The 18,910-nt window shown below is 43.3% G+C and overlaps 1 protein-coding gene across 1 annotated transcript in view; it reads right to left on the reverse strand.

Moving 5' to 3' along the window:
• Positions 1-6,710: 6,710 nt before the first annotated feature.
• Positions 6,711-18,910, reverse strand: part of LOC109871828 (unconventional myosin-VIIa) — a 37,228-nt gene continuing 25,028 nt past the window's right edge. The window contains exons 35-48 of the mRNA XM_031806867.1: positions 14,757-14,938; positions 13,743-13,852; positions 13,363-13,511; positions 11,354-11,507; positions 10,845-11,000; positions 10,509-10,614; positions 9,982-10,095; positions 9,784-9,895; positions 9,215-9,321; positions 8,793-8,978; positions 8,146-8,262; positions 7,969-8,052; positions 7,181-7,300; positions 6,711-6,961 (exon numbers count right to left, since the gene is read on the reverse strand). Coding sequence (XP_031662727.1) covers positions 6,863-6,961; positions 7,181-7,300; positions 7,969-8,052; positions 8,146-8,262; positions 8,793-8,978; positions 9,215-9,321; positions 9,784-9,895; positions 9,982-10,095; positions 10,509-10,614; positions 10,845-11,000; positions 11,354-11,507; positions 13,363-13,511; positions 13,743-13,852; positions 14,757-14,938 — 1,796 coding nt within the window. The 3' untranslated portion in view covers positions 6,711-6,862. The remainder of the gene's footprint in view (positions 6,962-7,180; positions 7,301-7,968; positions 8,053-8,145; positions 8,263-8,792; positions 8,979-9,214; positions 9,322-9,783; positions 9,896-9,981; positions 10,096-10,508; positions 10,615-10,844; positions 11,001-11,353; positions 11,508-13,362; positions 13,512-13,742; positions 13,853-14,756; positions 14,939-18,910) is intronic.

Consider the following 18,910-nt stretch of genomic DNA (forward strand, 5'->3'; position numbering starts at 1 on the left):
TGGGTGAATCTTCTACCACAGACAGAGCACCCATGTCGTTTATCCTCTGTGTGAGTCAGTAAGCATGGTTAAAGTCCCCTTCTGATGGAAACTTTTACCAAAACGTCTGTTTGGGTCCGAAACTGTTTTGGTCAGGTTCTCCTTGTACTTAAAACTTTTCCCACAGTCACCAAAGCTAAAGGGGATTCTCCCCTGTGTGTCCGTATATGCACGGTTAAGGTTCTCTTCTGATGGAAACTTTTTCCACTGTCTCCAAAGCTAAATGGTTTCTTGCCTGTGTGGATCCGTTTATGTGCTTTCAGGTTTTTGTTGCGATTAAAGCTTTTTCCACAATCACCACAGCTAAACGAGTTCTCCCCTGTGTGATTCATAATTTGCTTGGACAGATTTCCTTTGGGTTTGAAGGTCTTGCGACAAATGGGACAAGGGTACTGTAAGGGATTTCCTCCTCCTCTTCCGAAGAGGAGAGGCGAAAAGGATCAGAGGACCAATATGCGGCGTGGTAAGTGTCCATTGTTCTTTTAATACATAAATGTACACATGAACAACTGAATACAAAAACAAGAAACGTGAAAACCCAAAACAGTCTTATCTGGTGCAAACACAGAGACAGGAACAATCACCCACAAACACACAGTGAAACCCAGGCTACCTAAATATGAGACAATGACTAACACCTGCCTCTGATTGAGAACCATATCAGGCCAGACATAGAAATAGACATGCAAGACATCCAACATAGAATGCCCACTCAGATCACACCCTGACCAACCAAAACATAGAAACATACAAAGCAAACTATGGTCAGGGTGTGACAGTACCCCCCCCCCCCCCCAAGGTGCGGACTCCGGCCGCAAAACCTGAACCTATAGGGGAGGGTCTGGGTGGGCATCTGTCCGTGGTGGCGGCTCTGGTGCTGGACGTGGCCCCCACTTCACCATAGTCTTAGTCCCCTACCTTGTCCGCTTCCGTGGCCTCCTAGCCACGGCGACCCTACTTAATGACCCCACTGGACAGAGGGGCAGCTCGGGACAGAGGGGCAGCTGCTCGGGACAGAGGGGCAGCTGCTCGGGACAGAGGGGCTCTGGCGCCTCTGGGCTGAGGGGCTCTGGCACCTCTGGGCTGAGGGGCTCTGGCACCTCTGGGCTCTGGCGCCTCTGGGCTGGCGGGAGACTCCGGCAGCGCTGGAGAGGAGGAAGACTCTGGTAGCGCCGGAGAGGCGGGAGACTCCGGCAGCGCTGGAGAGGAGGAAGGCTCCGGCAGCGCTGGACAGGCGGGAGCACCTGTAAGGATGAGCCGGAGAGACAGCCTGGTGCGGGGGGCTGCCACCGGAGGGCTGGTGCGTGGAGGTGGTGACGGATAGACCGGACCGTGCAGGCGCACTGGAGCTCTGGAGCACCGAGCCTGCCCAACCTTACCTGGTTGAATGGTCCCGGTCGCCCTGCCAGTGCGGCGAGGTGGAATAGCCCGCAATGGGCTATGCAGGCGAACCGGGGACACCATGCGCAAGGCTGGTGCCATGTAAGCTGGCCCAAGGAGACGCACTGGAGTGTACCGCACCGGGCTATGCACCCGCACTGGGGACACCGTGCGCTTCACAGCATAACACGGTGCCTATCCGGTCTCTCTAGCCCCCCGGTAAGCACAGGAAGTTGGCGCAGGTCTCCAACCTGGCTTCGCCACACTTCCTGTGTGCCACCCCCCAAGACATTTTTGGGGCTGACTCTCGGGCTTCCGTCCGCGCCGCCGTGCTTGTCTCTCCAAATCCATTCTCCTATACCCCTCTTCGCACTGCTCCAGCGAATCCCAGGCGGGCTCCGGCACTCTTCCTGGGTCGACCGCCCACCTGTCTATTTCCTCCCAAGTAGTATAGTCCATACTCTTGCCGTCCAAAACGTCCTCCCATATCGATTCCCTTTTTCGCTGCTCCTGCTGCTGCCCGTTACCACGCCGCTTGGTCCTGTTGTGGTGGGTGATTCTGTAAGGGATTTCCTCCTCCTCTTCCGAAGAGGAGAGGCGAAAAGGATCAGAGGACCAATATGCGGCGTGGTAGGTGTCCATGGTTCTTTTAATACATAAATGTACACATGAACAACTGAATACAAAAACAAGAAACGTGAAAACCCAAAACAGTCCTATCTGGTGCAAACACAGAGACAGGAACAATCACCCACAAACACACAGTGAAACCCAGGCTACCTAAATATGGTTCCCAATCAGAGACAATGACTAACACCTGCCTCTGATTGAGAACCATATCAGGCCAGACATAGAAATAGACAAACAAGACATCCAACATAGAATGCCCACTCAGATCACACCCTGACCAACCAAAACATAGAAACATACAAAGCAAACTATGGTCAGGGTGTGACAGGTACGATTTCCCAAGAGTAACGTGCCTCAGCAGGTCAACTTTCGGAGCAAATGTTTTGCCAAAGCCACAGCAGCGATAGATTCCCTCCCCTGTGTGAATCCTTGTGTGCATCTTCAGCTGGCCAATCCGAGATAAGCATCTGCCACAGTCAAGGCAGCTGTGAGTCTTTTTAGATGTGGTGCTGGTTCTGGAATGGTGTTTTTCCAATTATGGTTTTGATCCAATAGTGGGTTGGGATCCAATGATGGGCTGCTGTCAAGTCCTACTAGGTCCTTGCTTACAGCTTTGCTCTGGCTGAAGACATTGTTTAGGTTATCTGGAGGATCACAGTGAATGTTGAGACTCTGTAGGTGGAATTCAAAAGGTTTGAGATCAACTGGTTTAGAGTCGCTCTCTTGGTTAAGGACTGAAGTGGGTCCTCCTGCTCATATTTACGTTTCACTTGGGGAGAGCCAATTAATATTAACTCAATGATTTTAGCCTCCAGCCCTTGAACCTGCTCTTCCCCCCTGAATGGTCTGGAGTTGCCTCTTTAATCTGTGTGGGCTCTGAGTCCTCCTGGTTCACACTCCTGCTCAAAGTGCTACTGCTGCCCAGGGGAAACAACCTTTTCAGAGATAGGGAGAGAGAGCTGCAGAGTTTCTGAAGGGAAGTAGAGAGGAACAGAGGTCTATCTAGTATGTTACATCTTTAGACATTCCATGGCCAAATGCCATTGACATTCGCTGGCCTAATGCTTAGTGGCATGACTTGCCATTTCAAACGGCTGACGCAGACAATTTTGCACACAGATCAAAAATGATTTCCTAAACAGTTTATTGAGTGCTTCTTAACAGCTTCTACCCCAAGCCATAAGACTCCTGAACAGCTATTCAAATGGCTACCCAGACCCCTCTTTTACACTGCTGCTTCTCTCTGTTTATTATCTATGCATGGTCACTTTAACTCTACCTACATGTACATATTATCTCAATTGCCTCGACTAATCGGTGCCCCTGCACATTGACTCTGTACCGGAACCCCCTGTAAATAGAACCCCCTGTAAATACAGGAACCCCCTGTAAATACAGGAACCCCCTGTAAATACAGGAACCCCCTGTAAATAGCATCGCTATTGTTCTTTTACTGCTGCTGTTTTAATTTGTTACTTTTATTTTCTATTTTTTACTTAGGACTTAACTTCTTAAAGCATTGTTGATTAAAGGCTAGTAAGTCAACTTTTCACTGTAAGTATTCTGCGCATGTGACAAATACAATTTGATTTGATTTTATCATTTTCCACCTGATATTCCGCTTTTGCTTTTTCAAGTACCCCTTGTATATAGCCTCATTATTGTAATGACATTTTTTTACTTTAGTTAATTTAGTAAATATTGTCTTAACTCTTATTTTTCTTGGAACTGCAATGTTGGTTAAGGGCTTGTAAGCATTTCACGGTAAGGTCTACACGTTGTATTCGTGCATGGGGGGGTTCCCCAGTGATTTTACTCACACACCACTAATGTCTCCTGTAGACCTCCACTCTCCCATAGACCTCCACTCTCCCATAGACCTCCACTCTCCCATAGACCTCCACTCTCCCATAGACACTATCTCACATGGACAAACAGTTGAAGTCGGAAGTTTACATACACCTTAGCCAAATACATTTCAACTCAGTTTTTCACACCTCTTGACATTTAATCCAAGTATAAATTCCTGTCTTAGGTCAGTTAGGATCACCACTTTATTTTAAGAATGTAAAATGTCAGAATAATAGTAGAGAGAATTATTTATTTCAGCTTTTATTTATTTCATCATATTCCCAGTGGGTCAGAAGTGTACATACACTCAATTAGTAGTTGGTAGCATTGCCTTTAAGTTGTTTAACTTGGGTCAAACGTTTCAGGTAGCCTTCCACAAGCTTCCCACAATCAGTTGGGTGAATTCTGGCCCATTCCTCCTGACAGAGCTCATGTAACTGAGTCAGGTTTGTAGGCCTCCTTGCTCACACACACTTTTTCAGTTCTGCCCTCACATTTTCTATGGGATTTAGGTCAGGGCTTTGTGATGGCCACTCCAATACCTTGACTTTGTTGTCCTCAAGCCATTTTGCCACAACTTTGGAAGTATGCTTGGGGTCATTGTCCATTTGGAAGACCCATTTGCGACCAAGCTTTAACTTCCTGACTGAAGTCTTCAGATGTTGCTTCAATATATCTGTATTTAATTTTAATAATATCCCAACTGTATTTAATTTTAATTTATTTATTTATTTTGCTCCTTTGCACCCCATTATTTTTTATTTCTACTTTGCACATTCTTCCATTGCAAAACTACCATTCCAGTATTTTACTTGCTATATTGTATTTACTTTGCCATCATGGCCTTTTTTGCCTTTACCTCCCTTCTCACCTCACATTGTATATAGACTTGTTTATACTGCATTATTGACTGTATGTTTGTTTTTACTCCATGTGTAACTCTGTGTCGTTTTATCTGTCGAACTGCTTTGCTTTATCTTGGCCAGGTCGCAATTGTAAATGAGAACTTGTTCTCAACTTGCCTACCTGGTTAAATAAAGGTAAAATAAATAAATAAATAAATATCCACATAATTTTCCTCCCTCATGATGCCATCTATTTTGTGAAGTGCACCAGTCCCTCCTGCAGGAAAGCAGCCTGGGATTTGCTTCGACCACAAGGTATGTTCAATTCTACTTTCTTCTTCAGATTTTATTGACAGTTGGAAAACAAATTCAACGTTGCATTATTTACCATTATTAATTGGGCTGGAGCATGGACCAGTGGCAGGGAAGATCTAAACCTTGTTGATATGCTTCTAGAACTCTTTGCCCACCTATCTCCAAGAAAACAAATTACAAATATATGAATAATCTCCGGTGGTTTACTAAGCATCTCTTTCATATCTGCCTCCTGAATGCTGTTAAACTTGCCTGGAAACATTCCCTTTCCCTCCCATATTGCTGACATGTTCCACCATCTCAACCTCCTGCCAATAATCACACCTCCCAGTTGACTGCTACCTATAATATTCAATGTAGTATTCCTTCAACCTTGTATGCCCCAGTCTCAGCCTAGAAACTATGGTCTCCCTTCTGTCTACCCGAGGACCTCCCTGCCCTCGCCTTTCCCTGGATCTTAAAAAGATGTAGGCCCTTTCCCTCCATTTCACACAGGGGCGGACTGGGATCAGAAATCGGCCCAAGCATTTCTAAAGCACTGGCCCATTCCGTCCCTTGAGGCCCCCACACGACCCATTATTTTTTGCATACCCCATTATAAGCCAAATAATGATTTTGCGCAAAACCCCCAATTTAGACCGGCCAACTGGGCCAAAAATGAATCAGCCCATATAGCTTTTGCCTGAACTGCACAATGGCAAGTCCGCCCCTGATTCCACATCTCCTGCCACTTCTTAATAACAATCACTTTCCTAAAGTTAGCCACTTGGCCTCCATTTTACTGGGACCTCCATGTCAACATTAATATGTCTAAGACCCACTGGACACACAATGGTTGAATCAATGTTGTTTCCACATCATTACAATGAAATTATGCTGAAACAATGTGGAATAGACATTGATTTGACATCTGTGCCCAGTGGGGAGCTTTGTTGTTGGCCAAAAAATATCCATCTCTTCATTCCCCTCTACTCCTTGAAATAATCCTTTCAATTCACACATACAACATGAGCTGCCACCTTATATTTCAGAACTGCTTTAGTTTGAATTAGTCATCCTTGTTGTTTGTATATAGGCCTACACATTACATTTTTGGGGGGTTTCACACTGTGGATACCGGTCATCAAAATTGCTATGAGAAATCTTTTATACACATACACACACAAACTGGTCGTGCTGCTGCTCCAGTTTCAACTGTTCTGCCTGCGGCTATGAAACCCTGACCTGTTCACCGGATGTGCTACCTGACATCAAGAGCGGTAGAGATACTCTGAATGATCGGCTATGAAAAGCCAACTGACATTTACTCCTGAGGTGCTGACCTGCTGCACCCTCGACAACCACTGTGATTATTATTATTTGACCCTGCTGGTCATTTATGAACATTTGAACATCTTGGCCATGTTCTGTTATAATCTCCACCCGGCACAGCCAGAAGAGGACTGGCCACCCTTCATAGCCTGGTTCCTCTCTAGGTTTCTTCCTAGGTTTTGGCCTTTCTAGGGAGTTTTTCCTAGCCACCGTGCTTCTACACCTGCATGGCTTGCTGTTTGGGGTTTTAGGCTGGGTTTCTGTACAACACTTTGAGATATCAGCTGATGGAAGAAGGGCTTTATAAATACATTTGATTTGATTTGAAACAAGGCACAGTGTCAATTCAATACAGCATTTTAATTACAAAGCAAAAGGATTTAGACCAACTGAAAAGCAATATAATAATTAAATTCCTCCATCAAATTACTAGTTCTATCAATTAAATGTATCTTCCTTGTCCTCCATATTTCCGTATTTCCCAGTAGGCATTAGGTAGGGAACATGGAGTTATTTCTGGGTCGCACAGCCTGCCTCTGCATCTCGTACATGTTCACATAAGATGATAAGAGGTCATCCATTTTGTAACCCTGAAGAGCAGAGTCAAATAGAGTCGTTGGGGTATGAACATAGAGGCAAAGTCACATCACATTCTGGCTCTTGTGAATGTCACATCAATGCAAGTGTTTGTGAAGGTCATTTAGTACACCCTCACCAAACACTACTTTCGATTTACACAAAATTGTAATGTATTGGTTTAAAGAAGGAAACATCTTTAATTTTGCCTCAAAGACATAATGGCCACTCACCAATGAGGTCTCACAAAGTAAAGTGTTCCCTTTCACCAGGTTGCCAATGGTGATGTGGAAGTAGGTGCTCCCGCTGGACCAGTTGGTGATGCGGTTGAACGGGTGCATGACCAGAAACTCCTGAGGTTTAGGTAAAGGTCAAAAGGTCATGTTTGGTTAAACAGAAAAGGTAAATACTTTATAGTGCTGATGGTGGCAGAAGCATGATGTTGTCTTAATGTTGTGGTGCAGCATTTGGAGAACAAACGTGAGGGACAATGTTGTTGTCTGAAGAGATAGCATTGTATTGTACACAGCATCTCCTCTCTCTCCATCTTGGTTCGTGCAGGTGATTGTGACCTCCTCAGACCAATTGGCAGTACACCCAGAACATTGTTCTAGGAACCAAAAGGGATCTCAGTTTCAAGGTCTCAGCTTGGAGAGAAGAAGCCTCGTGAGGTATTGGTCGGTCACATGCAGGAACCAAATGTTAATGATGAATAATGTAAATCATGCAAATATAACTTGTCTGTGTAAGCAGTATATAAGAGGACTAACGGGACTGCCCCGGGAGAGCTCCCAACCGACGTGTACTATGGTGCATTAAGTTGTTGGACTCTCCCCAGCTTGCTGATAATACAGAATGATTACTTTAAGTTTGACTTTGAGTCCCTGGTGGTAATTTCCACGGCACACATGTAAGCGTAATTATATGACAATCTGTCAGTAAATGTACTATAGATTAAAGTAAATACTCTGAATGTTAATCAAATCAAAATAATCATATAAAAAAACAATGGTACGTTTACCTTTGTTTTGGGGTTGATGAAGTTGACTCCTTGCTTGCTGATTGCAATCTGGATGATACTCGGGTAACTTGGCTCAGAGGTTTGCTGTGAAGGAAGAGCATACAGAAATTCACCAATGGGATGGTTGGTGTCTGTAGGTATCATTTTTGTATCGACTTGAGCTGTCTGCTAACGTACCTTAACTTCGAAGAAAGCACAGCCGAACGTTGGCCAGTGGTAGATGCCTTTTAGAAAGGCCACTTTAGCCTCGTCCAAGGTGATCCCGGCCTGCTTGTTGTAGGAGGCGATGATGTGCTATACGGGAAGAAGAAAACAGAAAGATTCAGAAATGTTGGTATTTCTTTATTATTATACTATATACAGTTGAAGTGGGAAGTTTACATACACCTTAGCCAAATACATTTAAACTCACTTTTTCACAATTCCTGACATTTAATCCTAATAAAAATTCCCCTTTAATCCTAGATGTCCTAACCAACTTGCCAAAACTATAGTTTGTTAACAAGAAATTTGTGGAGTGGTTGAAAAACTAGTTTTAATGACTCCAACCTAAGTGTATGTAAACTTCCGCCCAAATCTTTTGTCATAATGGTGCGCTATTAATTTATACTAAGAACACTGTTTGGGTAGTGGCTGAATAACTTGTCTTGAGATCATGATGGCAGTTCTAATTGCAGAAATTATGCTTTATTGGAATGAGCCATCTGCTTCGTAATGGAGAGAGCAAGAGATGTTTGCCAAATATCATATAAAGCTCAATAATATGAGAAGGACTGACAGTGTACCATAGGTGTCTGTTATCTCCTCATCCTCCTCCTCCTTACCTTCTTCCAGTCCTCTGGGGACATGGTTTTCATCTCGTCAGCTGGCACCAGCTCCTTCAGCAACCTGGGAATCATGACAAACTGGGACCTGTCCGTGTCCACCTTGACCCGGAACAGCAAGCCAGCCAGGTTGGTCATTTCCTCCTTGGTACACTTGTGGTAGCCACGCAGGTACTTGGGCAACTCCTGAGAGGAGAGGTTTGTGTATGAGTTATGAGTAACTGGGTTCTGGGTTCACCACGCTTACTCACTATTTACAGCGGTTTGAATAACAGGTTGAGATGCGTAACTCTTTAGCGTAATCATTACCCATTGACGCACGCCGATGGGAGATCTGAATGATGAATAAAAACTAAATCTACTACTAGAAATATACAGTAGTCTGTGTGTGTGCCTGTCTGTCTGTGTCTTTCATGCCCGACCTGTGGGAAATGGAAAGTGAGGTCAGCGGTCAGGTCTCTTCCTGGGGTCACGTTGAACCACAGCTTCCTCATGAATATAACCAGGTAGGGCATGGTGGCTGGACCTCCTGAAACACAAATGTTCATCAGTCCTTATAGCATAGCATAGCATAGTTTAGTATAGCATAGCTTAGTATAGCATAGTGTAGCATAGTATAGTTTAGTATAGCATAGCATAACATAGCATAGTTTAGTATAGCATAGCTTAGTATAGCATAGTGTAGCATAACATAAGTTTCATCCACTGACAACTTGGTGGGAGTACTTTGACCTTTTGCTAAACATTATATGATGTTTTTGACTATTTTAGGGCTACTATGTACATATACGGACAATATGGTGGATGCTAGATGTTATTGTATAGTTGTTCTTCCTTTAAAAGTTGTGGCATACTGCAGCACAGCTTGCTTGCGAGGTGCCGCAGAGTTCTATGGCACGTTATTTAAGTACCACAATCTGCCACCATCTACCACAAACGTTTGCGGCATGAGCTCAAAACTTTATCTGTTAAATTCAGGACTGCGCCTTACCCTCTGTTTTACCTCCTTTCTTCGCCTCTCTGGCTCTCTTCGTTTTCTTAGGTTGGTCTGTCGTCTCCCTCAAACTGTCAAAGAAGTAGTTTTGGTCGTGTAAGCTCACCACCTGAAAGCAACAAGGAGAGAGAAAAAATAAACATACATTCACTTGCACTACCCGAACTAAACCAGTTAAATGAGCTTGAATTTAACCTTGTTTGGCGTTTTCATGAAGAGACTGTAACCGTCAGCTGAGGCCAGAATGAGCTTGTAGGCAATGCTACGAACAAGGTCACGAATCCTAGACATTGATGTCACCTCGAAGAGCTAAATAAAGAATTGACACATTTAATTTATTTCATTAAATTTATTTCACACGGACAATGAGCATAATTAATCAACATTTCTGTGTTATTATATTTCTGTAGATTTAGCCAGCCAGATAGTTTCCACTGTGACAAAAGGTCAGATACCATATGAAAGTGGATTTGAGAAATTCATAGTGATCATAGGGATCAGTGACCATAAGTATCAGTGATCATAGGGATCAGTGACCATAGGGATCCGTGATCATAGGGATCATAGGGATCAGTGACCATAGGGATCAGTGATCATATGGATCATAGGGATCAGTGATCATAGGGATCAGTGATCATAGGGATCATAAGGGTCAGTGATCATAATAATCATAGTTATCAGTGATCATAGTGATCATATGAGGCAAAGAAGAAGCTATCTACCTCAGCTCTGTCGTTAGGGAAGTGGACTTTATGGAAGATCTGGTTGCTGTCCTGTTGAATGGCGTCCACCTCCACCTGATGGGGAGGCAGCTTCCTGGGCTCCATACTACAACAAGAGGACAGTATAGCGTTCATTTCCCCCCAATCATTTTAGTATTTAACATCTCAATACCATATTTTTTAGCGTCCTCAGGACAACTCCAGCAACCTCATCCAAGATATTCAGATTGAGACCTCTTGGTGTCATGGCTTTGGTGTTGGATTTGTAGGGACATTTAGTTCGAGACCTTTTCCCAATGCCTCCCAAATTCACTACAGTGTGCTTTGGAGCCCCACCTGACTAGCATTTGTAGCCGTTGCAGGCAGTCTGCAGCCAGGGGCTCTCTGGGCCGTGACTCTAGGAAACGCTGGGTGTACCCCAGCAAGATCTGACTGGGGGGGAAGAGGCCGGTACATAGCCAAAGGAGCTGCCAACCATAGTCTACACTCATTCTGTGAGAGGGAGGAGGAGAGAGGGAAGGTGAGATGGATATAATAGAGAGTAGAGAGAGATTAGAGCGAGGGGGGGAAGAGAGTAGAGCGAGGGAGAGAGAGAGAGGGCCGGGGGGAGAGTAGAGATGGGGGGGAAGAGAGTAGAGGGGGGAAGAGAGTAGAGAGAGGTGGGAAGAGAGTAGAGAGAGAGGGGGGAGAGTGAGAGAGAGAGGAGAGAGTATTATAATTATAATTATAATACAAATATAATTATATTTAAAAATAGAACATCAGACATATACTGTACATCTCTGTGGTTATTTCCTAGTAATACATGAGAAATAGCTGACATGGCAGTATATTACCACACATACCTGCTGTTGTTACTGGTCATCTGCCTCATGATCTGGCAGTAGACCTCGTCCTGTAAAGGTTCATGCTGAGTGGCCGCGCCAAAGATCTGGTCAGTGAGCTCTATGGGCTGACGCACCTGTTTGATGGGGTAATCTCCCATGTACTTTAGGATAGGTGAGGGAAAGGCTAAAGACAATAGCAAACATTTAGAAAACTCCACTTGGGGAGACATATTTATTAGGATAAGTCGGTAACTGCTACGCCATTGTAAAAAATGTATTTTTATTTATCGTTTAAAGGTCTCCAGTAACAAAAAGTCCAGGTGTAATCCCTCCCTAGTGTCTTCAACACCTATTAAAAATCTTCCCTGTTGTTATCCAGTGTTCGCCTCAATATCAATATGAACATCAACCATACAAACCTGTTAAGGCTAGGGCAGAATACTGCCCCCGTTGGTGAAATGCGTGCCCATAGTAAACAGAAAAAAAATCTGTAAAAAATGGCTAATATATGCATATAATAAATATTATTGAATAGAAAACACTCTACATTTCTAAAACCGTTTAAATTATGTCTGTAAGTAAAGCAGGACTCTCAGGGCACTCATTCTCCCAAACTCTCTCGTCATCCAAAAAGTTGGCCCAACTTTGACGTCATCGCCCCCACCCTTCCCATGCACCTACGGTCCTGGGAACACTTCCTATGCCTTCAGCGTGGTGTCCGCTTTCAATGGGGCTTCTCATTGTTTGAATCGCGCGTTCACGAGATGAATGACGTACCGAAACCTTTCGGTCGCGCGAGAATACAGGGCGCAATCTGCGCCTGTGCTGTCTCTCTTTTCTCAAGATTGATTAAACGATGCGTGTGTTTCTCTTTGTCCTGAGAATTGCGGTGAAGCTATATAGCATGCTAACGCTGTGTTCTGAACCAAGTTTGACAAGTTTAGTCGACATATAATATGTAATTTCGACGTTTTGGTGCGAACTAACTTTACTTTTTGGCTGCATTTCAACCAAAATATGTCGTGTTTGATAACCGAAAGACACAGACTTCAAAACTAAAGCTGTTTTTGGTAAGTATAAACCCTTCCAGGTCTTCTGATGGAAGAACAGCAAAGGTAAGGGAACCTTTATGTGTTAAATTTGGGTTTCTGTGGAGGAGCCAAAATGCTAATTCCTGAGCGCCGACTCACATTATAGCCTAGTGAACGAAATCTGTAAAGTTAAAAATAAATGTAACACAGCTGTTTTATTAAGAAGAAGTGTATCTTTCTAAGTATATGTAGAACATGTATATTTAGTCAACGTTTATGATGTGTATTTCTGTTATCTGGCAGAGTTACCATAATTTCTCCAGGCATTGTTGTAGCATTTTTTAGCCATGACCTTCTATGTAAACCGTGATTTATGGATATAATTAGCATATTATTGAAAAAAACATAAATGTACTGTATAACATGTCCTATTCCTGTCATCTGATGAAGACTTTCAAAAGGTTAGTGAATTATTTTACTTTTAATCCTGCTTTTGTGATTGCATCTATTGTTCTACAAAATGGCTATGTAAATTAGCCTATCTTTGGTGGTGGTTTGACATAAATATGTGCTATGTTTTCGCCGTAAAACATTTTAGAAATCTGACTGTGGCTAGATGAACAAGGTGTTTATCTTTCATTTGAGCTATTGGACTTGTTAATGTGTGGAGGTTAAATATTTCTAAGAATATTTTTGCGTTCTGTGCGCCACTGTGTCAGTTGAGCAGTGGGGGAGGGTACCCCTAGAGGTACGTGTGGGGCCATGAGGTTAAAGTGGAAGTTCAGTATTTTACAACTTGATGTTAGATGGTTTCTCAACCTGAAAGTACCTGAAGTTGGCTAAAGTTAACTGAAGTTTGTAGTGGCTGTTTAAAGAAAAAACCCTAACCAGTTTGTCGCGGCCTGTAGACTACTTCAGGGCGAGGAACCATCTAACATCAAGTTGTAAAATCCTGTACTTTCCCTTGAACAAATAAAGTATTTGAGTAAAGGATATCAGTGAAGGAGATGCAGGCCAGATGGCTGAGGTCGGTGTTGCCCACCAGACTCTTCAGTAGGGGTTGTTTAATGGGTTCTTTGGAGGCAGCCCAAAGTTTCTCCCTGCCTCTGGCCTGCGCCCCGCGGCCCCCTTCTTTACCAGGCTGCCTAAGGGAAACCAAGGAAATAGCTGAGGTTAACTTGCTGTCTTGAGAATAGTATAACCAGAAAACATACTGTTAACCCTGCAAACTGTAGTAGTGAGATAACTGGTCAGATTACTGTCACATTGGAATACTCCTTTGTTAAATCGATGATTCATTTACAAATGTTTGTGGTAAATATTAAAGTTAAAATGGTTATTGGTGTCGTTGAAATAGTAGTGAGAGTGGATTCTACCTGAAGTAGTCATAGGCAAACTCTTTCAGTGAGACGGGGGACACTGCCTCTTCCCTGGCGGGTGCGTTCTGAGCCACTGTCCTCTGATCTGGGCTCAGATTCAGCAGACTCTTGTGGTTCAACCAAAGAAAAACACAATGTTAAAACGACCACAAGATGGTAGTCTTCCCCTTCCACAATCCCTCGAAGAATAGGGACTTGATGTCGACTTGCCCCACGGTCTAACAATGCTCACAAGTCCGCCCAACATATGGGCAGCATTCCAACTGGTTAGGTGTAAGGAATAAATCCAATAAAAGGGACCATTTCGTTGTTTCCCGTAGGGACAACTATCTGTAACGAAATGCATCCATGTTCACTTATTAGCTTATAAGAATCTTATCATAACTAAGGCACTACATCGCAGTGCTAGCTGTGTCACTAAAGATCCTGGTTCGAGTCCATGTTCTGTCGCAGCCGGCCGCAACCGTGAGACCCATGGGGCGGCACACAATTATCACAGTGTTGTCCAGGTTAGGGGAGGGTTTGGCCGGCATTGATGTCCTTGTCCTATCGCGCACTAGATGTTTCCTCCGACACATTGGTGCGGCTGGCTTCCAGGTTAAAGCGGGTATTCTGTCAAGAAGCAGTGCGGCTTGGCTGGGTTGTGTTTTGGAGGACACATGGCTCTCGACCTTCGCCTCTCCCGAGTCCGTACGGGAGTTGCAGCGATGGGACAAGACTGTAACTACCAATTGGATACCACGAAATTGGAAAGAAAAAGTGGGAAGAAATTAAAAATCTAATAAAATAAAGAATCTTATCATGCACAATCCCATTTGTATCACCCTCTTATTTGTACTATGTGTGCACGGTTTAATTAGCCTAGTCCCAGACAACACAAACAGATCTGGGACCAGACTATTATTCTATGACCTGTTCTTCTAACCATATGAATTGAAACATCACTCGAGTGAAGTTTTCAATAAGTATTTGAAGTCTAGAACATTCTGTTAGAGTCTAGAACCGTCTAACCAGTGTGGTATCGCTGGGCTTGTCAAGGGTTGGCAGAACCAGGACGGTATCCGTGGAGACGGCGCCGGTGTTCCCGGTGCGCTCGTTAGTGCCTTTGATCCAGCCCCGGTCAGAGGAGTACTCTCCGTCCTTCAGGATGACCAGCATGTCCCCTCGCTTGTAGCTCAGGAACGTGGGGTCGTCTGGAGAGAGAGAGAGAGAGAGAGAGAGAGAGAGAGAGAGACTCATGAGAGACAGACAGACAGAGAGACTCATGAGAGACAGACAGACAGAGAGACTCATGAGAGACAGACAGACAGAGAGACTCATGAGAGACAGACAGACAGAGAGACTCATGAGAGACAGACAGACAGACACACACTCATGAGAGACAGACAGACAGACACACACTCATGAGAGACAGACAGACAGACAGACACACTCATGAGAGACAGACAGACAGACAGACACACTCATGAGAGACAGACAGACAGACAGACAGACACTCATGAGAGACAGACAGACAGACAGACAGACAGACACTCATGAGAGACAGACAGACAGACAGACAGACACTCATGAGAGACAGACAGACAGACAGACAGACAGACAGACAGACAGACAGACAGACAGACAGACACTCATGAGAGACAGACAGACAGACACTCATGAGAGACAATACAGCCACATTACCATAATCATGTTTATACATGAGTCTCCGTTATGAGGCTTACATCTAATGGTTGTATAAAATGAATGAGTAAAGATGAAACTATTTGTGAAATTATGTAATGTGATTTTAGACTGTTTAACTTCTTCGAGATAGCTCTTTTAATTTTGGGATAAAAAAAACGTTCCCGTTTTAAACAAGATATTTTGTCACGAAAAGATGCTTGACTATGCATGTAATTGACAGTTTTGGAAAACGTTTCCAAAACTGCAAAGATATTATCTGTGAGTGCCCCAGAACTAATGCTACAGGCGAAACCAAGATGAAATTTCATACAGGAAATGGTCCAGATTTTGAATGCCCTGTGTTCCAATGTCTCCTTATACGGCTGTGAGTGCGCCAGGAATGAGCCTGCACTTTCTGTCGTTTACCCAAGGTGTCTGCAGCATTGTGGCGAATTTGTAGGCATATCATTGGAAGATTGACCATAAGAGACTACATTTACCAGGTGTCCGCCCGGTGTCCTCCGTCGAAATTATTGCGTAATCTCCAGGTCCATGCGCGTTCCATTTCTTCAGAGGAGAAACCAAACTGCCACGAATGATTTATCATCGATAGATATGTGAAAAACACCTTGAGGATTGATTCTGAACAACGTTTGCCATGTTTCTGTCGATATTATGGAGTTAATTTGGAAAAAAGTTTGCGTTGTAATGACTTAATTTTCGGGGTTTTTCTTACCCAAACGTGATGAACAAAACGGAGCGATTTGTCCTACACAAATAATATTTTTGGAAAAACTGAACATTTGCTATCTAACTGAGAGACTCCTCATTGAAAACATCTGAAGTTCTTCAAAGGTAAATTATTTTATTTTAATGCTTTTCTTGTTTTTGTGAAAATGTTGTATGCTGAATGCCAGGCTTAATGCTATGCTAGGCTATCAATACTCTTACACAAATGCTTGTTTAGCTATGGTTCAAAAGCATATTTTGAAAATCTGAGATGACAGTGTTGTTAACAAAAGGCTAAGCTTGAGAGCTAATATATTTATTTCATTTCATTTGCGATATTCATGAATAGTTAACATTGCGTTATGGTAATGAGCTTGAGGCTATAAATAGGATCCCGGATATGGGATTACTCGTAGAAACAGGTTAATGAAGGAAACTCCAATTCCCATTGGAGTTTAACTAAATCAGAGGACCGCCCCCTTGAGCACAGTTAGGACCCGACGTCATGGGACAGCCCTTTTCTATGTTCCGAATAAAACCCCCACCTGGGTTTTCCCACCTCAGACCAGCTTACCTTGATAACTACGAGAGGGCTAAGGTTTGAGTAGAGACCAGCCTTCCCTCGATTTCCACGAGAGGGCTAAGGTTTGAGACCAGACCATAAAACCTGAGTATAAGCTAAGGTTGTAATGGTTGTTGAAACTCTAGGACTATCGATACTGACAGAATAAGAACAAGTCTTTGACATTAATTACTAGTCTGCAGCTAGGAATTTGGTATCATTGAACGCAAAGACCGACAACACAGAAACATATAACAATAGGAATTAATGTTACTCTGAACTATCCATTCTAACCACAGCAGAGAGAGAGAGAGAGAGGGCGGGCAAACTCTCCAACAGAAATTAACTTTTCAACAGAGGTCCCGCAAGCACACTGAGTGTAAATATACATATATTGATTGCAATTATTCCCAAATGAGTGAGCGTTCATGTGCAAAGGATTAGCATTTCAATTGTTATAATTATCAACTTTGTAGTGTCTCATCTCAGTAGACCCGCTCTTCCCTTTTGTCTAACATGTCAGTTTAGCCCACTAGGGCACATTCCCCTATCATTTCCTTGTAACCATATCTACTGTTTGTTTATGCATTTCTGTGAATTACTTAGTTAGTAAATAAAGGATTTAAGACAATTGATGTATGGATGACTCATAGTGAAGACTGGGTTCGTGTGGATAACCAACAATTTACGACGTTTGGAATGAGACTAACGTGAGGTAAATAATAATTCATTAAATTGAAGACTAATTGATCAGATGTTAAAATATCTGAAAGTTATATTAGGATAATTATAACTTTAATCTGAATATTTTCCTTGATGTGTTGTCGGACTTCCTAGTTAATTACAGTTACATGATTAATCAGTTTAATTGCGTAATAATAATTACAGCGAGTTATTTGATAAATAAGTCTTCCGTTTTAATGATGCCAAAGACACGACAAGAGACTTGTCCCGAAGCCACTCCTGCATTGTCTTGGCTTTCTGCTTGGGGCCGTTGTCCTGTTGGAAGGTGAACCTTCGCCACAGACTGAGGTTCTGAGCAGGTTTTCATCAAGTATCCCTCTGTACTTTGCTCCGTTCACCTTTCCCTTGATCCTTACTAGTCTACCAGTCAATACCGCTGAAAAACATCCGCACAGCATGATGCTGCCACCACCATGCTTCCCCATAGGGATGGTGCCAGGTTTCCTCTAGACGTGATGCTTAGCATACAAGCCAAAGAGCTCAATCTTTGTTTCATCAGACCAGAGAATCTTGTTTATCATGGTCTGAGAGTCTTTAGGTGCCTTTTGGCAAACTCCATGCGGGATGTCATGTGCCTTTTACTGAGGAATGGCTTCCGTCTGGCCACTCTACCATAAAGGCCTGATTCATGGAGTGCTGCAGAGATGGTCGTCCTTCTGGAAGGTTCTCCCATCTCCACAGAGGAACTCTGGAGCTCTGTCAGAGTGATCATGGGATTCTTGGTCACCTCAACGAAAAAGGCCCTTCTCCCCTGATTGCTCAGTTAGGCTGGGCGGCCAGCTCTAGGAAGAGTCTTGGTGGTTCCAAACTCTTTCGATTTATGAATGATGGAGGCCATTGTGTTCTTGGGGACCTTCAATGCTACAGAAATGTTTTGGTAACCTTCCTCACATCTGTGCCTTGACACAATCCTGTCTCGGAGCTCTATGGACAATTCCTTCGACCCCATGGCTTGGTTTTTGCTCTGCCACGCACTGTCAACTGTGGGACCTTATACAGACAGGTGTGTGGTTTTCCAAATCCTGTCCAATCAATTGAATTTACCACAGGTGGACTCAATTTCGAGTCTCATAGCAAAGGTTGTGAATACTTATGTAAATAAGTTATTTCTGTTGCTTTTTATATACATTTGCCAAAATGTCTTAACCTGTTTTCGCTTTGTCGTTGTGTGGTATTATGTATAGCTTGATGAGGAAAACATTTTCATTTAATCCATTTCAGATTAAGGCTGAAACTAATTGTGGAAAATGTCAAGGGGTCTGAATACTTTCCGAATGCACTGTATATAACAGAAACCATATTAGGTCATGCATGATCCCCAGCCAAAAACACTTACTGTATATGAAGGGTTCTTTTAGGATATTATTTTCTGTTAAATACTGACTACCTACTACCTGTTGTTATCTGATGGGGACAATTATATTGTTTTCCACTCCAATTTACAGCATTAGAATTCAATGGAAAA

The sequence above is a fragment of the Oncorhynchus kisutch genome, linkage group LG27 (genome assembly GCF_002021735.2).
Source record: "Oncorhynchus kisutch isolate 150728-3 linkage group LG27, Okis_V2, whole genome shotgun sequence".
In the NCBI taxonomy this organism is placed as follows: Eukaryota; Metazoa; Chordata; class Actinopteri; order Salmoniformes; family Salmonidae; genus Oncorhynchus; species Oncorhynchus kisutch.